This window comes from Cherax quadricarinatus, chromosome 40 (genome assembly GCF_038502225.1).
Source record: "Cherax quadricarinatus isolate ZL_2023a chromosome 40, ASM3850222v1, whole genome shotgun sequence".
NCBI lineage: Eukaryota > Metazoa > Arthropoda > Malacostraca > Decapoda > Parastacidae > Cherax > Cherax quadricarinatus.
The window spans coordinates 15,328,398-15,352,118 of record NC_091331.1 but is presented as its reverse complement, the minus strand read 5'-3'; the positions used below and the strand labels follow the sequence as shown (position 1 = coordinate 15,352,118).

Here is a 23,721-nt window from a genome sequence, read left to right as displayed (position 1 = left end):
GTGAGATAGATAAATAAGCCGTAGAGTTGATATTAGCGAAATTATTGAAGTACAGAATTCCACTGGAACGGATTAATTGGATTTCAATTAATTTAACCCTTTGACTGTCGCAGGCCCCTTTCTGAAACTGTCATTCTATGTCGATAAATTTTTGAAAAAAAAAAAAAAAAAATTATTTTTTCTAATGAAATGATAGAGAACCTTTTCCCGATGGTACTGACACCAAAAGTTCGAAATTTGGTCGAAAACGTATGGAGTTACGCTCCCGCTAAGTTAGCGATCTCGGCGACATATGCGTATCGGCGATTTCGCCAAATTTGAGCCCTGTTTTCAGCCAATTCCGTTGTTCCAGTTGACCAAACTCATAGCTATTTCTTTAGAACTCCATTTTATCTATCAGCTGAGTACAAGAAACTGCCCATTTACCAATTTGAACTACCCAATATACTGGTCAGAAATTGGCAATTTGGCCAATTTCACGCAAATTAAAAAAGATGCCAATTTCAAAAAAGGGTCCAGAATAAACAAGGTAGACATTCTTGGCACTAAAATAACATATCCTCTGTTCATTAGTCACATCTCTAGGCCCCTCTTATATTATTACTGCTTTCTATTTTGATTTTTTATTCATACAAAAAAATACAAAATTTACTGTTATGCAGATTACTGCATTATTGTAAAAATGATATAAATAATATCAGTGCACTAGTGAAAGAATATTAGACTCCCCAGTTGACATGTATTGGACGTGTGGTGTGATTTGTTTACTCCTGAACATTGGTAAAAATCGAACATTTCCACTAATTTGAGCTCAGTTTCAAGGTTGTTTTCATCCTCAAAGTAATGAAAATCATCTCTATTTCTGTAATATGTTTTCTATTTTATCACCTAAGACCACGAAAACGCGAATACAATGATAAATACTATACAAAAATACACCTCAAAGTCTGCGTTTTAATCCAAAAAAACGCTCAGTTTTTTTTTCTCATTACGCACTGTGTGCTGCAGGATTTCTTTTATATGGTGCACACTGACCACACAGACCCATTCTCTCACATGTGGGCCTACCAGCTTTCTCCCACTTAATTTGAAGCCGCTAGAATTATTGAGTATATATACGTCAGATACAGTGGCGCGTAAGACGTATTTATACGGCGTAAACAGTCAAAGGGTTAAATGAGGAAAATTGACTCTGCAAACGAGCAAATCCAGTTGCGAGCAAGGTCTTGGAACGGATTAAACTCGCAGGTAGAGGTTCCACTGTATATAGTTGTAGGTAACCTAGGTAGTAGGTTGGTAGACAGCAACCGCCCAGGGAGGTACTACCGTCCTGCCAAGCGAGTGTAAAACGAAAGCCTGTAATTCTTTTACATGATGGCAGGATTGTTGGTGTCCTTTTTAATGTCTCATAAACATGCAAGATTTCAGATACATCTTGCGACTTCTACTTACACTTAGGTCACACTACACATATATGTACAAGCATATATATACACACACACCCCTCTGGGTTTTCTGCTATTTTCTTTCTAGTTCTTGTTCTTGTTTATTTCCTCTTATCTCCATGGGGAAATAGAACAATTCTTCCGCCATGAGCCATGTTTGTTGTAAGAGGCGACTAAAATGCCGGGAGCAAGGGGCTAGTAACCCCTTCTCCTGTATAAATTACTAAATTTAAAAAGTGAAACTTTTGTTTTTCTTTTTGGGCCACCCTGCCTCTGTGGGATATGGCCGGTTTGTTGAAAGAAAAAGAAAGAAGTGTTTATGACAATATGATGATAATTTTGTATATAATATTGGTGTATATAAACAACAATTGGTATTGAAATCAAAAGATTTGCCATAAAACATAATTATCATATCATGAAAGCCAAGAAAATTAAAAAAAATGGAAGAAAACAACAAATATGTATAATTTCTGCAAGAGGCAGCAATCCACGTTGCCGCCAGGTGATCGCCAAGTGCCAACTTCGCAGCCTGACCCTAAAATTTTTGTATATTCTATAATACTTAAAGGTAGAAAGTTGAAAGTGAACATAGAAAAGAGTAAGGTGATGAGGGTGTCAAATGATTTAGATAAAGAAAAACTGGATATCAAATTGGGGAGGAGGAGTATGGAAGAGTGAATGTTTTCAGATACTTGGGAGTTGACGTGTTGGCGGATGGATTTATGAAGGATGAGGTTAATCATAGAATTGACGAGGGAAAAAAGGCGAGTGGTGCATTGAGGTATATGTGGAATCAAAAAACGTTATCTATGGAGGCAAAGAAGGGAATGTATGAAAGTATAGTAGTACCAACACTCTTATATGGGTGTGAAGCTTGGGTGGTAAATGCAGCAGTGAGGAGACGGTTAGAGGCAGTGGAGATGTCCTGTTTAAGGGCAATGTGTGGTGTAAATATTATGCAGAAAATTCAGAGTGTGGAAATTAGGAGAAGGTGTGGAGTTAATAAAAGTATTAGTCAGAGGGCAGAAGAGGGGTTGTTGAGGTGGTTTGGTCATTTAGAGAGAATGGATCAAAGTAGAATGACACGGAAAGCATATAAATCTATAGGGGAAGGAAGGCAGGGTAGGGGTCGTCCTTGAAAGGGTTGGAGAGAGGGGGTAAAGGAGGTTTTGCTTGGACTTCCAGCAAGCGTGTGTGAGCGTGTTAGATAGGAGTGAATGGAGACGAATGGTATTTGGGACCTGACGATCTGTTGGAGTGTGAGCAGGGTAATATTTAGTGAAGGGATTCAGGGAAACCGGTTATTTTCATATAGTCGGACTTGAGTCCTGGAAATGGGAAGTACAATGCCTGCACTTTAAAGGAGGGGTTTGGGATATTGGCAGTTTGGAGGGATATGTTGTGTATCTTTATATGTGTATGCTTCTAAACTGTTGTATTCTGAGCACCTCTGCAAAAACAGTGATAATGTGCGAGTGTGGTGAAAGTGTTGAATGATGATGAAAGTATTTTCTTTTTGGGGATTTTCTTTCTTTTTTGGGTCACCCTGCCTCGGTGGGAGACGGCAGACTTGTTGGAAGAAAAAAAAAAAAAAACTTAAAAAATGTGCTCTTTTTTTCAAAATATTTGGGGCGCTGCGCGAGTGAACATATATATACGTTTGGACCGTTTAAGGGTTAAAAAAAGGTTGGGGGGGGGGGGGGGGGGTGTTAACCTATTGACTAATTAATGCTTCACTGAACACAGTCATATTGTGCCTTTAGTATTTCACCCCATTCTTTATTTCAGCAGTACATATATGTTCTATCTCCTTTAAGTAAGAACCCAATGCCAAATGTGGTTTCTATCCTAGATTTTGCATAACAAAAACTATTTTAGATTTCCTCTAATTTCATTTATGGTTCTGTGCTCCTTTCTTTCCTGAAGAAAACAAACACCCTATTAGTAGTTTGAAACACTTAAAAAATTAAGCGCTTGACCTATTGGAGATAAGTTCAGAGAGCATGGTATAGAGGATTTACAAGAATAATAGTTTTATTTACCTCTCAGGAGAAGACGAGTTGTTACAATGATTATGCAAGATGATAGTCACAAATAAACACTATTTATCTTTAAACATTATGCAGATAAAATAATAATGGCCACTGGTATACTCCCCCTCCTACATTCTTCAGACTTCATTCTCTGAAGCCCAGCTAAAGATACTTTACAAAGGTATCTCTTAACCCCTTGACTGTCGACACCCCAAATTCTGAGGTGTCTCCTGGTATACTGGAGGTTACCTGGAGGTTATTCCGGGGATCAACACCCCCGCAGCACGGTCCCATGACCAGGCCGAAAAATTTTCAAAAAAAAAAAAAAAAAAAATCACATGAACTGATAGAGAATCTTTTCTCGATGGTAACGACACCAAAAGAACGAAATTTGATGGAAAACTTAAGGGATTACGCTCTCGCCAAGTTAGCGACCTTGGCGATATTTATGAATTGGCGATTTCGCCCACTTTGAGCCCTATTTTTAGCTAATTCCATTGTTCCAGTTGACCAAACTCATAGCTATTGCTTTAGAAACTGCCCATTTACCGATTTCAACTACCCAATAACGTGGTCAGAAATTTGCAATTTGGCCAATTTCACACAAATTAAAAAAATGTCAATTTCAAAATAGGGTCCAGAATGAACAATGCAGACATTCCTGGCATTAAAATAACATTTTCTTTGTTCATCAGTCACATCTCCAGGCCCTTCTGATATTACTCTTGCTTTCTATTTTGAATTTTTATTCAAACAAAAAATAAAAGATTTACTGTTATGCAGACTACTGTAATATTGTAAGAATTGTATAAATAATGTCAGCTCATTCGTGACTGCATATCAGAATGACTAGTTGGACATTTATTGGACAAGACATCATTTGTTTACTTTTGAACATTGGTAAAAATCAAACATTTCCCCTACTTTGAGCTCCATTTCAAGATTCTTTTCAAAGTAAAACCAATCAAAATCACATCTATTTCTATAATATGTTTTCCATTCTATCCAATGAGACCATGAAAACGAGAATATAACCATAAATACTATACAAAAATACACCACAAAGTCAGCATTTTAATCCAAAAAAAACAGTTTTTTTTTTCTCATGATGCACTGTGTGCTGCACGATTTTTTTTATTTGATGCACACTGACCACACAGACCCATTCTCTCATATGTGGGCCTACCAGCTTTCTCCTGCTTAATTTGAAGCCGCTAGAATTTTTGAGGATATATACGTCAAACACGGTAAAAAACATGGTAAAAAAAAAAGAATGACAAGATGGGGTGGTAGGGGAAGTGGAATATTCAAATGGCTTTCAGGAAGAAATCCAAATATTCTTCCTTGAAGCCTTTTTATCCACTTCTCCAAGGCAATGGGTCCCACAATTTACACCAGAGTTGGACTCCATCCTTTACAAAGTATAATTTACACCTATCAAATACTGGAATGATTGCATCTAAAAATACATACTGAAATTACCCCTTATGGTTGAGGAAGGCACTGAAATATGTGAATAACAGCTTAATGAAAAGAAAGGATGTTATGGTCAACTCAGTACATGTATAAGAGGTCCTAAGATTTTTTCACTCTCCCTTCACGTTAGGGAAAATTACTAACAGGAAAGAGGTAATCCTATAAATTTTTCACAAGAAAAAAAAAAAAAAAAGGCCTAACAAGGGGGATGGGAGAGATCAAAACTTCTTATTGCAGCATCCATGGAAACATTGTCTTCATATACAGTTGTTTATGCAAGTATAAGTATTAGCAACAGCTAAGTTTGTTTCAGTAACATTTTATTAAATTAGGCTGTACTGAGTGTTACTTGTACAGCAGTGTAGCAATGCACAAAAGAGAGCACTGGGCTGGGTATTAAGCAAGCATGACACAGTGATCAAGTAATAGTGCAATTCTGGTCCACTTCATTAACCCTTTCAGGGTTTCGGCCATACTAGTACGGCTTACGTGCCAGTGTCCATGACGTACTAGTATGCATAAATTCTAGCGCCTTCAAATCTAGTGAGAGAAAGCTGGTAGGCCTACATATGAAAGAATGGGTCTATGTGGTCAGTGTGCGCACTATAAAAAAAAATCCTGCAGCACAGTGCGTAATGAGAAAAAAAAAAACTTTGACCGTGTTTTTGGATTAAAACAGCAACTTTGCACTATATTTTCGTATGGTATTTATTGTTGTATTCTAGTTTTCCTGGTCTAATTGTATAGAATGGAAGACATATTACAGAAATTGAGATGATTTTGACTGGTTTTACAATGAAAAGTACCTTGAAATTGAGCTCAAAGTAGCAGAAATGTTCGATTTTTACCAAAGTTCAAAAGTAAACAAATCATTCTAAGCATCCAATACACGTCAACTGGCGAGTCTAATATTCTTTCACAAGTGCGCCGATATTATTTATACCATTTCTACACTAATGCAGTAGTCTGCATAACAGTAAATCTTTTTTTTTTTTTTTTTGTGAGAATAAAAATTCAAAGTGGAAAGCAAAAGAAATGTAAGAGAGGCCTGGGGGATGTGACTAATAAAAAGAGGAAATGTTATTTTAGTGCCAGGAATGTCTTTCTTGTTTATTCTGGACCCTATTTGGAAATTGGCGTCTTTTGAAATTTGTGTGAAATTGGCAAAATTGCTAAATTCTGACCACTGTATTGGATAGTCGAAATCGGTAAATTCGTGGTTTCTTGTACTCAATCGATAGAAAAAAATGGAGTTCTAGCGAAAGCTATGATTTTTTTCGACTAGTACATTGGAATTGGCTGAAAATAGGGCTCAAAGTGGGCAAAATAGCTGATGCGTAAACATCGTCGAGACCTCTAACTTCGCGAGAGCATAATTCCGTAAGTTTTCCATCAAATTTCATACTTTTGGTGTCATTTTTTTTTTCCCCAACAAGTCGGCCGTCTCCCACCGAGGCAGGGTGACCCAAAAAAGAAAGAAAATCCCCAAAAAGAAAAATACTTTCATCATCATTCAACACTTTCACCACACACACATTATCACTGCTTTTGCAGAGGTGCTCAGAATACAACAGTTTAGAAGCATATACGTATAAAGATACACAACATATCCTTCCAAACTGCCAATATCCCAAACCCCTCCTTTAAAGTGCAGGCATTGTACTTCCCATTTCCAGGACTTAAGTCCGACTATATGAAAATAACCGGTTTCCCTGAATCCCTTCACTAAATATTACCCTGCTCACACTCCAACAGATCGTCAGGTCCCAAGTATCATTCGTCTCCATTCACTCCTATCTAACATGCTCATGCACGCTTGCTGGAAGTCCAAGCCCCTCGCCCACAAAACCTCCTTTACCCCCTCTTTCCAACCCTTTCGAGGACGACCCCTACCCCTCTTTCTTTCCCCTATAGATTTATATGCTTTCCATGTCATTCTACTTTGATCCATTCTCTCTAAATGACCAAACCACCTCAACAACCCCTCTTCTGCCCTCTGACTAATGCTTTTATTAACTCCACACCTTCTCCTAATTTCCACACTCCGAATTTTCTGCATAATATTTACACCACACATTGCCCTTAGACAGGACATCTCCACTGCTTCCAACCGTCTCCTCGCTGCTGCATTTACCACCCAAGCTTCACATCCATATAAGAGTGTTGGTACTACTATACTTTCATACATTCCCTCCTTTGCCTCCATAGATAACGTTTTTTGACTCCACATATACCTCAATGCACCACTCACCTTTTTTCCCTCATCAATTCTATGATTAACCTCATCCTTCATAAATCCATCCGCCGACATGTCAACTCCCAAGTATCTGAAAACATTCACTTCTTCCATACTCCTCCTCCCCAATTTGATATCCAATTTTTCTTTATCTAAATCATTTGATACCCTCATCATTATGATCGGGAAAAGATTCTCTATCTTTTCATAAGAAAAAACTTTTTTTTTTTTTTTTTTTTTGAAATTTGGGGGACCCTGAGAACAAGTCTCTGAGAGGGCCTGTGGATGCTGAAAGGGTTAAGTAGATGGATATTAAATTGTACTACCAAGAGTAGTCCTGAGAATTTAGTGTTTACTCCCTCTGTTCTTTCTTTCTGCAGTTAAGCTTTGTGTATGTTTATTTTATGCATGTATAGAGAGCTCACATGTGCTTATGGAGATGGGTCTAGAATTATTAATTGAATATTTATGATTTTCTTAAAAGCTGAATTATGTCTGTCTCTTAGATTTTGATTAAATGTATTAATAGTTTAGGTTTTTTATTAATGTATAGATTTCATACTTTTCTGGCAAAAGATTGGATAAAAACTTAAGAATGTTATTACTGTATGTTGGCTTGATGTGTTCCTATGCGAGATGCCACTGTGTGGTGAAACGTTTCCTCAACAAAGATTCCCATATGTTGCGTAAGTGTCTCAATCTTCAACTCGTTGGTTTTCAAAACCATTCATCACAAAATCATACTCACCTATCTTCCCACATTGGAAAACTCCCTTCCCCACCTCCTACCCTCTCCAACAGTCCAGCTGTTGCACACTCTTATACATGTGTACTGTACCATAGTGTAGCTCTGTTCTATTTAATTACCATGTATACATTAATAAAAAATGTTGAACAGTAATGAATGTAATGTCTGGTGAAAATACTGTCAGCAAAAGTATTTAGATACAGGATATTACGGCTCCAAAACTTATTCTTATTATAACTTGCATCTAAGGAAAAAGAATCGGGTTTTAGGAATGTATTAACATCATAAGTTTGGGATGTACTGTAATGAATGGCAATGAATGATGTACAAGTCTTCATCTATACGGTTAAAAAAAAAAGTGCTCTACATGATGCTAAATAATGAGGGAGGTAGGTATGTAACTATTGCATAGTTCTTCAAAACTGCAAGGTACTGCATTGCTTTAACCCGCAAAATCAATAACTAACTGAATTACCTTTTCTTTAATTTTCTATTCAACTCATCCCACAGGGATTAAGAGATCAATCAACCTTTTCAAATTAAACCCATATTCACAACATCAGATTTTATTAGGTTCCTTTATTAAATTCAAAAGCAACTGGCAGAGGTCAGCAACTCCAGTAGTCTTGAGACGCAAGCCTGTGTATAATTCAGCCAAGGTTTTCCAGGTGTGAGTAAGATGGGAACTAATGAGTGCAGCCTAGTGAAAATTAGTAAGTAGAGTAAATTGCTGAGAAAATGAACCCTTCACAAATGGGTTGGCAAGATAAATATGAAATTTAAAAGGGAAGGCAAGAGAAACAAAGTTTTAATGGGTTGACAAGAAAAATGAAGTTTGGCAAATTATTTTTTTTAACACATCAGCCATCTCCCACCAAAGCAGGATGGCCCAAAAAAGAAAAACTTTAATTATCATCTATCACTGTCTTGCCAGAGGCGTGCTTACACTACAGTTATAAAACTGCAACATTAACACCCCTCCTTCAGAGTGCGGACACTGTACTTCCCATCTCCATAACTCAACTCCAGCCTGCCGGTGTTCCTGAATTCCTTCATAAATGTTACCTTGCTCACACTCCAACAACACATCAAGCCCTAAACACCATTTGTCTCCATTCACTCCTATCAAACATGCTCATGCATGCTTGTTGGAAGTCCAAGCCCCTTATGCACAAAACCTTCTTTACCCCCTCCCTCCAACCTTTCCCAGGCCAACCCCTACCCTGCCTTCCCTCCACTACAGTTTGGCAAATTATGCACTGAATTCAGGGTTTGGTTTCCTCACCTCTGCTGACCTTGGCTCTCTCCTAACTCTTCACCTGACCTGTCATCTGCCTTTCCAACTTTTTCACTCTTGCTTGTGACCTGATAATGGATAACGATGACTCAAAATAATCATCAGAAGTTTTGTCTCCAAAGTGTGAGCTACTTGTTTACTGTTCCAGCCACAGTACTGACATCAATGCATCGTGTGAATATCATGCAGAGAATAAGAAATAAGGAATTTAGAAAGTTATGGTGGTACAAAAGGTACAATTCAGTGTGCATTTTTCCTTAACAGCCGGGTTGTAATGACTATGTGGGTCTGCTGGCTGCTTGCACAGTTTGGTTAGCTAGGAAGTTAAAGAAAAGTGGCCTAATAATCTAGGCAGTTACTACTAGCTGCATGTGAACCAATACCTGGAGTATACCTGGAGGGGGTTTTGGGGGTCAGTGCCTCTATGGCCCAGTCTGAGACCAGGCCTTGTGGTGGATCAGGGCTTGATCAACCAGGCTGTTACTGCTGGCCGCAGGTAAACTGACGTACGAACCACAGCCTGGCTGGTCAAGTACTGACATTAGGTGCCTGTCCATTGCCTTCTTGAAGACAGCTGGGGATCTACTGGTAATCCCCCTTGTGTATGCTGGGAGGCGGCTGAACAATCTTCGGCCCCTGACACTTACTGTGTTCTCTCTCAGTGTACTCGTGGCACCCCTGCTTTTCATTGAGGGAATGTTACATCTCCTGCTGAGTCTTTTGCGAATGATTTTTGTGTGCAAGTTTGGTGCTAATCCCTCTAGGATTTTCCAAGTGTATATTATCAATTATCTCTCTCACCTGCATTCCAAGGAATACAAATCAAGGGACTTCAATCGTTCCCAGTAATTTAGGTGCCTTATTGTACTTGTGTGTGCCACAACCCAAGTGCTCAGGAACTGAATCCAACTTATCAAGTTCCCTCTTGAAGACAGGATTCTGTTGGTAATCCCCATTATGTATAAAGTGAGTTTACTGAAGTCTTCGTACCCCCTTTTCTTTAGGGGATTTTTGCACTGTCTGCTTTCATAGGAAGCCACTGCTGTGTATAAATTCAGGACCAGTTCCGTTAGGATACTCCAGGTGCAAATTATGATGCATCTTGTCTGCATCCCAAGGAGAACAGGTCAAAGTACTTCAAATATTCCAGTAATTTAGATGTTTGAATTTATATGTGCAATGGAAGTTCTCTGTGAATAAAGTACATTTCTTTAGTCTCTGGGTGGCTGAAAAGTGGTATGACTTGGGCGAGATAATGAAGGCAAACTTAATACAGTTTCAAGAGTTGAAATAATAAAGCAAAAGAGGCCAGAAATTAACAATACCAATAAAAGTAGTCCAGGAGGCAGTATCATGCACTAAGTCCTGACCCACTTAAGCACACAGAATCACAATAAATAACCAATCTCTTCCCCTCCCCTTTCCCCCCCCCCTGCTCTCAATATTTTAGTCACCTCTTACCCCACACAGGGTAATGCTCCAATATGAGTAGGCAAGAGTTGAGGAGGGGCATGAACATCTGCATAATGTAATGCAATTCCAAAAGAAACAAGTCAATGGGAATAGCCAACCAAGACAAGAGTGATGTGATATACCTGACAAAGCAGTAAGTCAAATTATGAAAATGCTACACACAGAAGGGTGCAAGGCACAATTGCTGTAGCTTACCTGATAGAGAACATCAAGGGTGACTGGGTAGATCATGTGCTCAACGATAACACGAAGAACAGTGTTGGGTCCACCTTGAGTATCTGTCTGATTGACCAGGGCCTGGGCTGCCTGTAGCGCCGCCTGTGCACTAGGATTCTGCTGGAAAATAAACATACATACTTTCACTGCTTGATGCCAGACATTATACTGCAGAAGAATATTTATAATTTATGTATGGAAGGCAAATATTTTTTGAATCAAAAGAAAATGGCACTGGTGATAATGCGAAAGAAATCATTATGGATTATTTTTTTTTTTAGAGCTCTGTACAAACACTGATTGATCAGTAGAAATTATAGCTTTGTAAACTAAATCCAATAGATATCATGATAAAGGTATATTTATCAGGATTTATAATGATACTAAAGATCACAAATCTTACAGAATTTTTTTTTAATGTTACAAATTTCAACAGATAGAGGAAATCAGGCTTAAGATGTACTGTATGAGTGAATACATTTATTGTGTTTTATAGCTCCAGCTAAGTGAAAGCTTCACCATCCAGTCAGCAAGAAAACTGACTGGAGAAGGCATCAGCTGTGCGTCAGGACTCACCGCGTTGGAGTGGGTCTGGTCGGTCTTGAGTTCCTTGTGGTTAGAGAATTGGACATAGACGGCGCGGCCACGCAGTTGGGCGGTACAGTTTGTGAAGTAGTTAACCATTGTGGTGGCGCACACTTCATCGGACATTTCCAAGAATGCCTGTAAGAAAAAAAATAAAATGATAGTAAGATATGAAATTGTCTGCATGTCCACCAAACACCCTGCATACCATCTCAACTTTTAAAATACAATATGATCTGCCTTATTCTAAAGAGGGTGACTCAGAGAAAACATTTATTACTACTAGTGCAACTACTACTACAAATTCCCCAAGTAATGTTTAATAAAATATTAAAAGAAACAACTGCAGATGCATTGCTCTGGAAATATGTAAATTTATTATAGAATATATAGCCAACAGATGAGGTATAATATTTTAGATAATCACTGTTCTGGGTTGAGGACACTAAGGGTTTTGCCCTAGAACACTTTTGTCCAGATAATTCTAAGTTCCTAAGTAGTAGGTTGGTATACAGCAACTGCCCAGAGAAGTACTATTGTCCTGCCAAGTGAGTAAAAAGAAAGCCTGTAATTATTTTACATGATGTCTAGGATTGCTGGTGTCTTTTTTGTCTGCAAGATTTCAGGTACGTCCCACTACTTCTACTTAGGTCACGCTACACATGCACGAGTTTTCTTCTATTTTCTCACTAGTTCCTGTTTATTTCCTCTTATCTCCACGGGGAAGTGGAACGGAATTCTTCCTCCCTAAGCTATGCATGTTGTAAGAAGCAACTAAAATGCCGGGAGCAAGGGGCTAGTAATCCCTTCTCCTGTATACATTACTGAAGTTAAAAAGGGAAACTTTTGTTTTTCTCTTCAGGCCACCCTGCCTCGGTGGGATATGGCCAGTTTGTTGAAAGAAGAATTCTAAGTTAAATTTATGAAAAAAAAAAATCCTTTGTCATTGTTATTAATGATTTTAAAATTAAAATTGTGCATACAAGGACTTTTCCCTATCTTTTTAGTGTTAATTTAATTTCCTCTAACTATGTTATTTCTGTGTAAGATTTCTTTCCTTTGATCCGACAGCTGAGGTCTATAGTAGAGCTGCTCCTTTTTCTTCAGTGTTTCACTTCTACATTTTTTGCATTTCAAGCAGACTGTATAGTTCTGCATTCACTTTCCTTGTACACTGGTCTGGAGCTAGTGTACTCAGTATGGTTTTCCAGGATACGAGATACTACATGTACTACAGTGAAACCCCAAGTTTCGAACATATCGACTATCGAACGCTTCGAGTTTCAACAGCTTTTTTTTAACCAATTTTGTCCCAAGTATCGAACAATACCCGTGTTTCGAACCGCCAGGTACCAGACTTGTCCACCTGCCCTCATCACCTGCACAGGCGTCGTGAGCCAATCAGGCTTTGTTGATGCTTGAGTGAACACTAACCTGTAAACTCATTCAAACATTTCACTATTAATTCATTGTGTTTGGTGCTTGTGCGACTGTGAAATAAGCTAGCATGGGTCCAAAGAAACTTGCTAGTGGTACCCGTGGTAAAGAAAGTGAGAAACACCACAGACGTCAAGAAGGAAATAGTAGAAAAATACGAGAGCAGTGTGCGACTTGTGGAGCTTGCCAGCATGTATGGTAAAAACAAGTCAACAATCACTTCTATCCTGGTGAAGAGACAAGAAATCAGGGAAGCTAATGTTGCGAAAGATGTTGATATGCTAACCAAAAACAGACCACAGACAGTCGATCAGGTTGAGAAGTTGTTGCTGGTGTGGATCAAGGATAAAGCTATGGCAGGTCATAGTGTTTCTGAAACAATCATTTGTGAAAAGGCAAGGCAACTAGTTGCATGCTGATCTTGTAAAGAAAATTCCTGGGACCAGTGGTGATAGTGAATTTAAGGCCAGCAGAGGCTGGTTTGACAGATTTAAGAAGCATAGTGACATATACAGTGTTGTAGGGCATAGTGAGGCAGCCAGTTCATACAAATGGGGGGCTGAAAAATTTGTGAATGATTTTAACGGGTATGTAGACCCTGGAAAATTCAAACCCCAATGAATGTTTAATAATGACGAAACAGGCCTGTTTTGGAAGAAAATGCCAATGAGGACCTACACTACTCAGGAGGAAAAGGCACTTCCAGGATACAAGCCTATGAAAGACAGGCTAACTCTTTAATGTGCTAATGCTAGTGGGGATTTTAAAGTGAAGCTTTTACTGGTGTATCACTCAGAAAATCCCAGTGTGTTTAAGAAAAACAATGTCATTAAGAACAAGTTATGTCTTGTGGAAAGCAAATAATAAGGCATGGGTCACGAGGTAAATTTTCAGAGTGGGTCCATGAAGTGTTTGGCCCCAGTGTGAAAAAATACCTCCTAGAAAATAATTTGCCACTCAAGTGCCTCCTGTTACTGGACAATGCTCCTGCACATCTTCCAAATTTGGTAGACCTACTGTATAGGGACTGCAGTTTCATCACAGTGAAGTTCTTGCCTCCTAACACCACTCCTCTCTTCCAGCCCATGGACCAGCAGGTCATTTCTAACTTCAAAAAATTCTACACAAAACCAGTGTTTGAAAAGTGCTTCGAAGTGACCACAGACACTAAGTTGACCCTAAGAGAGAGTTCTAGAGGAATCACTTCAATATCTACACATGCATAAGCCTCATAGGTAAGGCTTGGGAGGGAGCGACTTCCAGAATTTTGAACTCTGCTTGGAGACAATTGTGGCCACAATGTGTCGTCCAGAGGCATTTTGAAGGGTTTGAGGCTGATCCTGACCCTGCTGACCCTCTGCCTGGTGTGGAAGGTATTATGGCACTGGGCAAGTCAATGGGGTTGGAGGTGAGTGGTGAGGATGTGGAAGAGTTGGTGGAGGACCACTGGGAAGAGCTAAAAACTGAAGAGCTGGAACAGTATCAGACCACAGCTCAGGAACTTGCTTCAGAAGAGGAGGAAGAGGGAGTGGATGAGGTGCCTTCTTCACAGATTAACCCTTTGACTGTCGCAACCCCAAATCCTGAAGTGTCTCCTGGTGTCGCAAAATATTTGGATTTTTTTTTTTATGAAATGATAGGGAATCTTTTCCTGATGAAATATACACCAAAAGTGTGAAATTTGATGGAAAACTTACGGAATTACGCTCTTGCGAAGTTAGCGACCTCAGCGACACTTGCGCATCGGTGATTTCACCCACTTTGAGCCCTATTTTCGGCTAATTCCATTGTTCCAGTCCACGAAACTCATAGCTATTTCTTTAGAACTCCATTTATTCTATTGATTGAGTACAAGAAACCACCCATTTACCAATTTCAACTACCCAATAAAGTAGTCAGAAATTGGCAATTGGCCAATTTCATGCAAATTAAAAAATATGTCAATTTCAAAATAGGGTCCAGAATGAACAATGCAGACATTCCTGGCATTAAAATAACATTTTCTCTGTTCATCAGTCACATCTCCAGGGCCCCTGTTATAATACTCTTGCTTTCTATTTTGAATTTTTATTCACACAAAAAAATAGAAGATTTACTGTTAGGCAGACTACTGCAATATTGTAATAATTGTATAAATAACATCAACCCATTTGTGACTGTATATTAGAATGGCTATTGGGACATTTATTGGACAATGGCGTCATTTGTTTACTCCTGAACATCGGCAAAAATCGAACATTTCTGCTGCTTTGAGCTCCATTTCAAGATTCTTTTCATAGAAAAACCTATCAAAATTACTTCTAGTGTTTCTATAATATGTTTTCCATTTATCAAATGAGACCAAGAAAACAAGAATACACCCAAAAATAAATACTATATGAAAATACACCTCAAAGTTGGTGTTTTAATCCAAAAACATGGTCGGAGTTTTTTTTTTTCTCATTATGCACTGCGTGCAGCAGGATTTTTTTTACACTGCGCACATTGATCACACAGACCCATTCTCTCACATGTGGGTCTACCAGCTTTCTCCTGCCTGACTTGAAGCCGCTAGAATTTTTGAGTATGGGTTAAGGAGACTTGTGCCAAGTGGAATGATGTGCAAATATTTGAGGAGAAGTACCACCCTGATCAAGCTATCTCTGCAACAAGTTCAGTGACAGAACCATGTCCCATTTTAGGGAAATTTTCAAGAGGCACCAGAAACAGAGGACTGTGGACAGTTATTTTGTGAGACAGGGGTCCAGTGACTCTCAAGCTGGTCCTAGTGGCATTAAAAGACAAAGAAGGGAAGTAACCCCAGATAAGGACTTGTTACAATAAGTCATCCCTCTCTCCTCCTCCCTATCTTCCAGATGCCAGCAAGCCTCTTTAATAAAGATAACTAAAAATGTTATATGTACATTTAAAATTTTATTTATCAGTTACTAATTGCACTATGTATGTTTGTTGTGTGTATGTAAAACTATAATGTAATCTCTATAAAATGAATTTTTTTTTGTGAATATTTTTAGGTTTCTGGAATGAATTAATTGTATTTACATTATTTCTTATGGGAAATGTTGCTTCGACTTTCAAACGTTTCGACTTTAGAACTAGCTCCTGGAACGGATTAAGTTCGAAACTCGGGGTCTCACTGTATTCTTTATTTTTTGTGCAACTAATATTTTTATTATTAAAATTAAATTTACTAAGTCTCTCCTCACACTGGATCTCTCTTTGGGCTGTACAGTAAACATTGATTTAATGAATATCGGAAATAGAGGACAAAATGTGCTGGTTGAATTTGGAAACAATGAACAAAAGTTCGTTGGGTGCAGAATTCTCTGCTGTTATTACAGTATTATAATCATAATAAAACAATCTCATCCTAGCCCACCACAAATGCTATTACCAGCCAACAGTTTATCCCCATTACTCTCAAAGAAACAATGTAAAAAAAAATTTTTTTTTTTAGTCACATTCTGAGATGATCTTCAATAGTTTGGATTTCAATGATTATGATATTTCCTTATTTCTTGATATGATCAAGATTAGTAAACAGTATTATAAACCTTAGTCATTTCCATTATCTAATGAGTTAATGAAAACTTGTTGCAAAGTAAACCATACCAATGACGGGGATAGAACCCACGATCAGTCTCAAAACTCCAGACCGTCGCATTAGCCACTAATAAGATTCGTCCAACTAGGTATATTTCTACACCATAGGAAGGTTAGCACCGAGGGGACTTGAGCTAGAGTTCATCACGGCCACACAAGCTGGAGATTCGTCTGTAAAAACTTGTATTTGTGGTCACAGTGGTGCCTATGCTAACCTTCCTATGGTGTAGAAATATACCTAGTTGGATGAATCTTATTAGTGGCTAGCTGATCCAGTGGCTAACGCGACGGTCTGGAGTTTTGAGACTCTCTGATCGCGGGTTCTATCCCTGTCCGTGGTATGGTTTGTTTGCCGTCGTGTCATTATGATTTCGCGAGTCTTGTTGCAAAGTCTTTGGACTTCTCTGGTATGTGCTTGTTGATCAATAGTATGTCCAGGTTCTGACATAAATGCTATTCTAGTGTGTACATCACTTTTAAATCAAAATGTGTAAACTCTCTTGGGGATATCTGGCCCTTAAGTGAAAATTATACAATACTATTTGGAAAAGGTAATGCAGAAACTGAATGTATGTATGGGGCTAACAAAAACAAGCTATCAAGTACATACCTGGTTCTTGCCCTTAAGGACAAGGACATTGGTGACCTTGCCAAATGGGATACCCAGGTGGACGATCTCTGCTTCAGTAACCTCGTTGGGGATGTTGCGGATGTGGATCACGCGGGACGGGGCCCCTGGGTTCTTAGTGTCTAATTTTACCTGCAAACAAACAAAAAAAAATATATATTAACACACTCATTTATTTGCCAAAAAACAAGGATTACACTAATCCTTATGCTTCAACAGGTAAATTTTAAATTAGCAGTTCCTTTGCTAATAAAACCATGAAACTTATCCCCACAAGAATTAATATGGCATATTAAAATTTAAATAATCTAATAGAATACTGTATAAATAGCTTAATTGTTTAAGTTTTGTTAGAATAATTTAAACATTAATAATGGTTGCTTTATAATTATAAAAGCCACATTGAGGATTTAATTATTTTACCACAAAAACTTCCACAGCAATAACAAAATGTGTGCAAATTTTGCAAAGTGTAAAACAAAATACTGTTTTACTACCCACTCTGCATCACCATCTGTCCCCATGTAACACAGATACACATGTAAACAGGAGAGACGACCGACCTTGACTACTATGTCTTTGTCAGTGTCATGTTTGACAATTTTCACTGTTGATGACTCACCACTGCAACCTATACCAACGATAATTTTTGTCAGTGGTCCCTCATATGTTGTAAATTTTTTTTTTAAGTGAACCCTTATATCCCCACATTGGCTATTTGAGTGAATCCTTATAGGACATTAACCTTCTAACAGCTCCTAAAGTTAGTGTGAGAAAAGCTTTTATTCAGCCAGCTGCCAAGAGGTTAGACAGGAGCTTTATGAAAAGATACTACCATCCTATCATGCAACTGTGAAATGAAAGCCAGTTAATTAATATATTCCTGTCATGCAATTGTGAAACGGAAGCCTGTTAATATACAGTGGACCCTTGGTTTTCGAAAGTCTCAGTTTTCATGAATTTTGGTTATCGGCAACTTTTTCGTCAAAATAGTATAGCCTTCGTTTTCATTATTTCCTTTGGATTTCGGCAGTCGTATTGGACAAGTCCCAGTGTCCCTGCGCACACAAAGCTTCCCACAGACGCATTCAGTCAGCGTGGCATTGTTTCTCGGCGAGTGAACATTGCCCTGCGAGGTAATAATAATAATACGTTGTTTTTTGTGCTGGTTTATTGTGTGTGACCGATAAATAAGCCGCCATGGGCCTGAAGAAAGGCGAGAAACATGATAGAATTCTAGAAAAAGTACACCAGCCCAGGTACTTTCTCATACACACCAGCCAGGGTACTTCCCCACACACCAGCCAGGGTACTTCCCCACACCAGCCAGGCTACTTCCTCACACACCAGCCAGGGTACTTCCCCACACACACCTGACAATCTTATGCCTGTTGTGGAATCTATTGTAGCTTTGGGGAAGTCCATGGGGTTGGATGTGAGTGGCCAGGATGCGGAAGAATTGGTGGACGACCACAATGAAGAGCTAACCACTGAAGAGCTGCAAGACCTTCAACTGGAACAGCAACAGACCACAGCTGAGGAAACTGCTTCAGAAGAGGAGGAAGAGAGAGGGAAGAAGGTGCCTTCTTCAGTGATTAAAGACATTTATGCAAAGTTGAATGAGTTGCAAAGTTTTGTGGAGAAATGTCACCCTAACAAAGCTGTTGCAGGCCATGTCTGCAACATGTTCAATGACAATGCCTTGTCCCATTTTAGGCAAATCTTAGAGATGTCAGAAACAGAGCTCTCTGGAATTTTTTTTTTGTGCAACAGGGGGTCCAGTGACTCAAGCTGGTTCTAGTGCCAGTAAAAAACAAAAAAGGGAAGTAACCCCCGATAAGGACTTGGTGCCTGAAGTCTTTATGGAAGGGGATTCCCCTTCCAAACAATACTCAGTCCTCCTCCCATCTTCCATACACCAAGAGTCTTCAATAAAGGTAAGTGTGATGATGTTATTGCTTTATATTGATTTGTCTCTCTTATCTGCATGTAAATCTACATTTAATCTCTAAAAAAAAAATTTTTTTTTGTCAATACTTTTGGGTGTCTGGAATGAAGTATAATTGGATTTACATTATTTCTTATGGGGAAAATGGTTTTGGTTTTTGTGAATTTTGGTTTTCGGCAGACACTCTGGAACAGATTAATCACGAAAACCAAGGGTCCACTGCATTCTGTTAGAACTGCTGATTTTTGTCTCTCAAACCCATAAGATGACTATTAACCCTTTCAGTGGCCATTGCAAAGAACTGCAATACTGATGCCAGGATTTTTCATGAAGCTCTAAGCCATAAGCTCAGCTCAGCTTGGATTACTTGCATTTACATCATTTCTTATGGGGAAAATTGATTCGAAAATCGTGGATTTCGATAATAGTAACACCTCCAGGAACGGATTAATTACGATAAACGAGGGACCACTGTATCTTCATGTTACACAAAACTCTGGGTAGAATGGTGACAGCATGTGGGCGTGGATTTACGGGTATTTCAGACGTTATAAGTTTGTTTGTGGGGTGCCGGCAGGTCAGAGGTTACGTCTGTCAGCCTCAACCGGTCACTCCAGCTTAAAAACCAGTTGCAGCCGTCTTTCAAGTTTCCTGGCTTAGTTCATGTGCTAAATGCTTCAATCTCCGAGGGGTTGACCCGGATTTTGCAATTAAGCCAGCGGGTAAGCCAGAGTGTGAGAGTGAGCGCCAGTCAGCCTGCCTCAGCCTGTCAGCCTGCCTCAGCCTATCATCCAGCCTGTCTCCTGTCATCCACCTGTTCCTTCATGCTGTGTGCATCGTTACACGTCTTCCAGTCAGCTATTCTCGTGGGTTAAGCCAGTATGACAACCCAGCTTCCTAACCTAGCTGAGAGAAAAGTAAGCCACGCAAGTTCCTCTGAAGTATTGTCTCCTATATTGCTTTGCGCTCCCAGTTGGATGCTAAGAGTGGTCTTCACCATCCCTGTGGCATATTGTGGCTTAATTTAAGCCACCTGGGTGTTTCTTGTGAGTAGTGAGTGGCAGTGCACGCCAGTGGGCCGGGTTGCCACACCCACCCGCCACCCACTCCCCACCTCATCTACCTGTGGCTTTTTCCACCCTTGTACCAGGTCCTAGCACTGTTTTGGTTCACATAATTGGTCAAGAAATTGTAGTTGTGCGTCAATGATAAAGCCAGTTATGTGAGTTCACCTAGAAAGTGCATTTCTTCCGACAACACTGTGAGTGTAGGAGGAATCAACACCCGCCCACAGGACCAGTCTTCCCCTCATCACTCGTCACCGCCGTCCACCACTCCAGACTTCAGTGATATTTTTCCGTTTAGAGACGTTTGCCTTGCATTTAAATACATTTGCGTGTGTGAGACATTTACAGTGAATTTCTTATGTACTCTAAGCCTTGTGTTTTCAGTGTAGACTCAGTGTTTCTTTGACTCATTATTTTTGCAATATTTTTCAGTGTTATTGCTCATCTTTTGTGTTTCATTTTTATATTTTTATCTGTGTTTTTTTTATGCTACTCCCTGCCTTTAGTAAGTATTATTTTGTAGTGTTCAAGTGTATTCCTTATTTATGTGCAGTATTTTATTTCTTACCCCAGTCATTCACTGCATGTAAAGTAATTCATTATTTTTTTTCATCTTGTGTTCTTTCAGCATTGTATTCTCAAGTATTTGTCATTATTGTAGTTCATGCAGTGATATTCAGCCCAGTATACTAAATTATCCATTTATTTCTATGTGTACCTTTTTTTTCTCGTATGCCCAGCAGTGTCTCATTCCCTTCATCTTTTCGCAGACTTGTGTACCATTATTTTTGCGAGCAATTTTTGTCGAATCAGTCACAGCAAAATTTCGTTGTACGAACATAACTAATAAGTGTACAATCCTTGTTGTGTGTGCCCTGTCACTTGTAAGTGTTACACTTCCAGTTTTGTTTCTTGTTTTATTTTTATTCATATTTTTCATATTTCTTTGAACAAATTCACTCTTAGTGTAATTTTACTTCTTTTTAACGTAAAGTGTTTTCTTTACTCTGTAAATTGTTTTGCTTTATTTACAATTAAGAGTTAAAATGTTCAATCAGTCTTTCTTCATATTTTAATTTTTATTATTTAACCTGAATTTTCCCAGTGTAACTTTTATTACTGCATTAATTATTTCTGTGCCTTATTTTATTGCACTTGTTCTGCAGTGAATTATTTTCTTTTAATGATATTTTTACGCATTATTATTCTCAGTTCATTATTGTTTGAGTGTCCTATTTTTCATTTTATTATTTTTTCCTGATATTGTCTTTGCATTATATTTTAATTTTCTTTATGCACTCTTAGAAAATGTTTAAATTTCCCAGTTATCTCTCTTTGCATACAATTTCGAGATTTTATTTTATACTTTTTACATTGATTTACAGTTTTATTAGTTAATTTCTTTATTAGCAAGAGTACAAACAGCTCATTTTGCATTTAATTCAGCCTCCAGTAATATTTTTACTTGTAAATTTCAATGTATTTCTTTATCTTGCCCAGCAGTCCCTTACATTGAGTTGTTCTTCCTCTTGTAGTGTATCTTAGACATTTTTTTTATTACTTCTGCAGAATTAGTTACATCTCTTTTATTTCAATTTTAGCATTTTGTGTCATTTTTATTATTCATTATTTTTTGCCTTGTTTGTTTTTGTGCAACTTCTTTGCCATCATGCCTCACATACCTTCAAGTGATACTTTAGTGAATGGCGACACTCAGACCTCTCAGGATACCGCTGCTCCTGTCATCAGTCCTCATAGTTCCTTATCGACTGACAGACCGACCCAGACACTGAGACACTATAATTTTACTCGTGATTCTCTTGATGTGTTACCTTTATTCAATGGCCATGTACATAGTCTTGAAGCATAGTTTACTGCCATTCGTTCTCGTGCTAATGCTCTAGTTGACGGTCCTCCTTCAGAGGAAATTCTTATCAGACTTGCGAAAGAAGCTCTTCATCGGTCCCCTGCTGCTGTTCACGTTGTTGATCTCCTTGAAATGCGAGACTTCAGGAATCTTACTAAGTGGTCACAATACGAGGAACTGATTCGTTCTTTCCTTGTACCAGTAAAAACAGCTAATCCATATGTCGTTCTTCAGGAACTAGCGAATGCTACACCCGTGACTAATGAATCATTGAGTGCATTTGCTGTTAGATTAGATAAACTTTTATCATCATTTATCAATGCTGTCCAGTCCTCAGCTTTTGTCCCTGACGAGGATAAACCATCCACAGCATCATTTGCTAAAATAGCAGCTTTTGGAGCAATCAAAGAACTAATGCCGCCTGCTTCTTATGAGGCTAATCTTCCAACTGTGACGATGGAACCACTTACAGCCCTAAATCATGTATGTTTCTTGTGCCCCCAGGGTACTTTCCCGTGTATCAAAAGTAATTTTACACCCATGCCTCAGTCTGCACTGCCTCTTGTTTGCGCCACAGCGACAAATCGTGGTAGTCAACCATTGCAGCAATCACCAAGGACCAGTGTACAGAGTCTTTATAAACCTTGTAGTATTCATAGTACATTCAGTAACCACAGTCAGCGGACTTGCTACAACTGTGGTTTCCATGGCCATATTGCAATTATTTGTCCTGATAGTCACCCTAAGAGGCATCGTACTGATGATGAGTACCAGTCAGATCTTCCCTACTGTACTTATCATAGAATACATGGACATGACACATCTGAGTGCAATGCTCTCTACAACCTTCAGTACTCTAGATCTTTCCGTGGCTGTTCCAACCGCAGAACCAGGAGAGGAAATAGACGTCATGGTTCTCAGACTAACCAGAACCAGGCTCCTTCTTCCAATTCGGGGGAATTTGAGCGCCCCAGTCAAATCGTCTCATGGTGACAGTAGGTGATAGTGAGCACACCATCCCCGTTCACAATTCCTTTGAAGCCTTAAGCAGTCTCGAGAATGACAATCCCGCTGATGATGTTGCTTCACGTCTCTGACGTAGATGATTTTGGGGATGAAGTGGAACAAATGTTTCTGATGACAATCCACCTATTTGTTTGCACATAACTTCCAATGCAACGATAGGTCCTATAGTGCAAGCATCTGTTCATAATGCGCCCATTCATTTGTTCATGGACTCTGGTGCACAAGTCAATATTATCAGGTCTAGTTTGTTTAGGGATAAGCAGTTACGACATGTCCTTCTCGTAGAACAGACTCATGTGTCCTCCCTTAGTGGAGTAGCTGGTTCTCACCTGCGTGTCCGAGGTCAGACTTCCCTCACCTTTTCTATCCAAGGTAGAGACTTACTGCTTCCCTCCTTGTTGTCGGCCAGATTACTTTCCCTGGTGATCTTCTACTGGGATTTGCTTCCATGCGAGACTTACGCATTGTGCTCGACCCTTATCGATGGCATGCCCAAATTGATGACTTGATCGTACCATTTTGGGGTTACCAGCTTGGATCCGAGATCTGCCATACTGCCGCAGAGTACGACATTCGGATTAAGTCCTTACAAGCCAGTGCATTTTCCAGTAGTGTACCCAAGCGGTCAGGCAC

The 23,721-nt window shown here is 39.0% G+C and overlaps 1 protein-coding gene across 16 annotated transcripts in view; it reads right to left on the bottom strand.

Moving 5' to 3' along the window:
- The window catches only part of heph (polypyrimidine tract-binding protein 1 heph), a 603,602-nt gene that overhangs the window by 82,347 nt on the left and 497,534 nt on the right, over window positions 1–23,721 (bottom strand). For 15 of the 16 annotated variants that reach the window (XM_070092722.1, XM_070092729.1, XM_070092712.1 and 12 more), the window contains 3 exons: window positions 17,163–17,312; window positions 11,504–11,650; window positions 10,907–11,047 (listed from right to left, as the gene is read on the bottom strand). In XM_070092722.1, the coding sequence (XP_069948823.1) occupies window positions 10,907–11,047; window positions 11,504–11,650; window positions 17,163–17,312 (438 nt within the window). The remainder of the gene's footprint in view (window positions 1–10,906; window positions 11,048–11,503; window positions 11,651–17,162; window positions 17,313–23,721) is intronic. The other variant, XM_070092715.1, reaches the window with a different exon arrangement.